Raw genomic sequence first — 3190 nt, forward strand, 5'->3', positions numbered from 1 at the left:
CACACCTCCGATTACGCGCAGATGGACGGCGACGACACGGCCGGCAGGTTCATCGACCTCACACCAGTGCGGCCGCCGCGGCGGCGAGAAGCGACGCCACCGCCATCACCTGGCGGCAGGTCCTTCCCCCTTTTAGGCCGCAGCGTTGGGGGTGGCGATGGCGGGACAGCTGCCGGCCCTGCCGGCTTCACATTGGGAGAAGCGCCTGAGGCAGTCACTATGAGCGCGTACAGTCGGTCGACGCAGCAGCGCTCGGAGGAGTACTCATATATTTGGGGCACCGGTATCGCCGTGGAGGTGTTTCGCGACGAGTTCCGCCGCTACCTCGAAACATTCACACTCGGCCAGGTGGTGACCGATCCATCACGGGGCACACCTCGCCCCAACGGCCGTGAGGCGGCAGCGGCAAGCTTGCGCGTGGCGAATCCGTTGATTGCTGGCAGTAGCGGCAGCACGAGCTCGCTTGCAAATGACACCGCCGCAGCAGCAGCCACAACGTACGTGCTTCAGGAGAAATATTACCTGAAGGAGTTCCTGCGCATGCACATGCAGGGCCGCAGCACACTCGAAGTGGACTTTACGTGGTTGCAACGAGCGGCACCGCAGCTGTACGTGCAGTCGGTGCACCACCCCACCGAGTGCCTGCAGATGATGTCGGCCGTGGCGGAGGAGGTCTACCGTGATGTCCTGCTGCTCCGCCACGGCATCGAGGTGGCAGATGATGTGCTCATCACTGTCGTGGCGAAGAAGCTGCCCTCCATGTGGACGCTGAAGCAACTGAGTCCGCAGCACATTGAGCAGCTGCTGAGCATCAAGGGAATGGTGATTCGCGTCTCGAAGATCATTCCCGAGATTCGAGTAGCGTGCTTCCAGTGCTGGAACTGCCAGTACCAGGAACGTAGCGTTAGCGGGGACAAGGGCCGCATATTCGAGCCAACCCGTTGCGCGCACTGTGGAAAGACCTACTCCTTCAAACTGCAGCACAACCTGTCGCTCTACGAAGACAAGCAGCTCGTCAAGGTGCAGGAATCGCCAGAGCACGTCGCAGACGGCGAGACGCCTATCTCGATCGGTGTCGTCGTGTATGGGAACATGGTCGACACAGTCGTGCCAGGCGACCGTGTCGTTATCACAGGTGTGTACCGCTCCACCCCACTTCGACTCAATGCCAACACACGCATCATCAAGAGCATCTTCGCCACCCACATCGACGCCGTCCACATGGAGCTGGTGCGTGCGACCCGTGCAGCAGAGCCGGGGATGAGGAAGGGCTCATTCGCCAACGGCAACGTCGTAGGCGCCAGCCCCCACGCCTCCACTCCGATGCTAGCGACAACGAAGGATGCAGAGGTAGACCTGTCACGTGCGGCGCTGATGGACACGGCGCGCCTTGACATGTTCCACTCCCTCGCCCATCGCCCCGACATCTACGAGGTGCTCCTTCACTCCTTCTCCCGGACCATCTGGGGCCACGACGACGTCAAGCGTGGCATTCTGGCGCAGCTCTTTGGCGGTACGGCGAAGACGTTCGTGTTCAGCGAGCGCACCGGTGGCGGCACTGCAGCGACGGCGAGCAGCAACAGCGCTGTCTTCCGCTCCGAGCTCAACGTGCTGCTATGTGGCGACCCCGGCGTAGCCAAATCGCAGCTGCTCACGCAGGTGCATGAGATCGCGCCGCGCGGCGTGTACACCTCCGGCAAGGGCAGCAGCAGCGTCGGCCTCACCGCCTTCGTTGTTCAGGACACTGACACAGGGGAGTTGGTGCTAGAGCCGGGTGCACTCGTCCTCTCCGACCGTGGCCTGTGCTGCATCGACGAATTCGACAAGATGAACGAGGCTACCCGGTCAGTGCTGCACGAGGTAATGGAGCAGCAGACCTTGTCCATCGCCAAGGCCGGCATCATTGCGCAGCTCAACGCTCGCACGTCCATCCTGGCTGCGGCCAACCCGAAGGACTCACAATGGAATGCGCAGCTAAACGTTGTCGAAAACCTCCAGATCGAGCCGACGCTGCTCTCTCGCTTTGACCTCATCTTCCTCCTCCTCGACTGCCACGACGCCGTGGAGGATCGGCGACTAGCCACGCACGTCCTCTCGCTTTACATGGACACCTCGCATAGCGCGCACACTCGGCGCGCCGTTACTGATGGTAGCGGGACGGCTGGCAGACATGCGCGGCTGCAGGGCGGCTCCAGTGATGGCTGCTACGGTGAGGAGGACGAGGCGACGCAGTGGCGCAGCACAGTTAGCGTAGGGCAGTCGACCGTGTCGTCGGCGGACGCCGCGGGCACTGCGAACACGCACGTGGATGCGGCCACCGGGCTGCCGGTGGAGGTGCGTATGGAGCTGGACGGGGAGGTGTTCCTGCAGGGTCCGCCCGATGCGCCGTACATGCCGGCCGGTATCCTGTCCGAGTACATTGCACTGGCACGCGAGACCATCTTTCCTAGACTGACAGAGGCGTCGCACAAACGCCTCGCACGGTGCTATGTGGAGCTGCGCCAGGCCCGCGGCAGCAGTTGCACCGTCTCAGCGACGCTGCGGCAGCTCGAGTCGATGATTCGGCTCTCCGAGGCCCACGCAAAGATGCGCTACAGCAGCGACGTCTCCGTCGAGGATGTGGAGGAGGCGAAGCGGATCATCAGCGTTGCTCTAAAGAAGTCCGCGACGGATCCGACCACGGGGCTCATCAACCTCGACATGTTCCATGCCGCCGACCCTGGCAAGAATACGGTGGAGGGAAACATGCGGCGGCTGGAGGAACTGCTGAAGCGCCGCTACCTCGCTCAGGGGCGGCGCAGCATTGCTGTGGCGGAGTTGCGCTCTGTGTTCAACGAGCAACAGTCCGGCGCGGCACGGCCCGTGGCCCCGGCGCAGTTTGTGGAGCTCCTCGCCCTTCTCTCCGGCGGCGACGTAGTGCAGTCTTTCACTGCTACGACGGTAACACTGGTGATGACCGGAGCGGCGCCGGTAGCAGCGACAATGTGAAGCGGAGAGAGGTGTCGAGAGATCGAGAAACGTAGATGCTCTGGCGGACATAAAGCAGAAGAGAAAACTCTGGACAAGTGTTTCGGGTCCCATGCGCCTCACTCACAGGTCTGTGTGCGTCCGCGCATGTCAGCGCACGCCTGCGTCTCCCTGCTTCGCTGCCATAGAGAGAGAAGGCGAGGGCGTCAAGCGTCCATGCAGG

The 3190-nt window shown here is 62.7% G+C and overlaps 1 protein-coding gene across 1 annotated transcript; it reads left to right on the forward strand.

Annotated features, from left to right (window-relative positions):
• Positions 1–219: 219 nt before the first annotated feature.
• On the forward strand, positions 220–2988 carry LBRM_09_0250 (putative minchromosome maintenance (MCM) complex subunit; the record flags this gene model as incomplete). Its single annotated transcript, XM_001562591.1, has 1 exon — positions 220–2988. One exon carries the CDS (start codon positions 220–222, stop codon positions 2986–2988), a length of 2769 nt encoding a protein of 922 aa, XP_001562641.1.
• Between the last annotated feature and the right edge of the window lie 202 nt (positions 2989–3190).

This window comes from Leishmania braziliensis, chromosome 9 (genome assembly GCF_000002845.2).
Source record: "Leishmania braziliensis MHOM/BR/75/M2904 complete genome, chromosome 9".
NCBI lineage: Eukaryota > Euglenozoa > Kinetoplastea > Trypanosomatida > Trypanosomatidae > Leishmania > Leishmania braziliensis.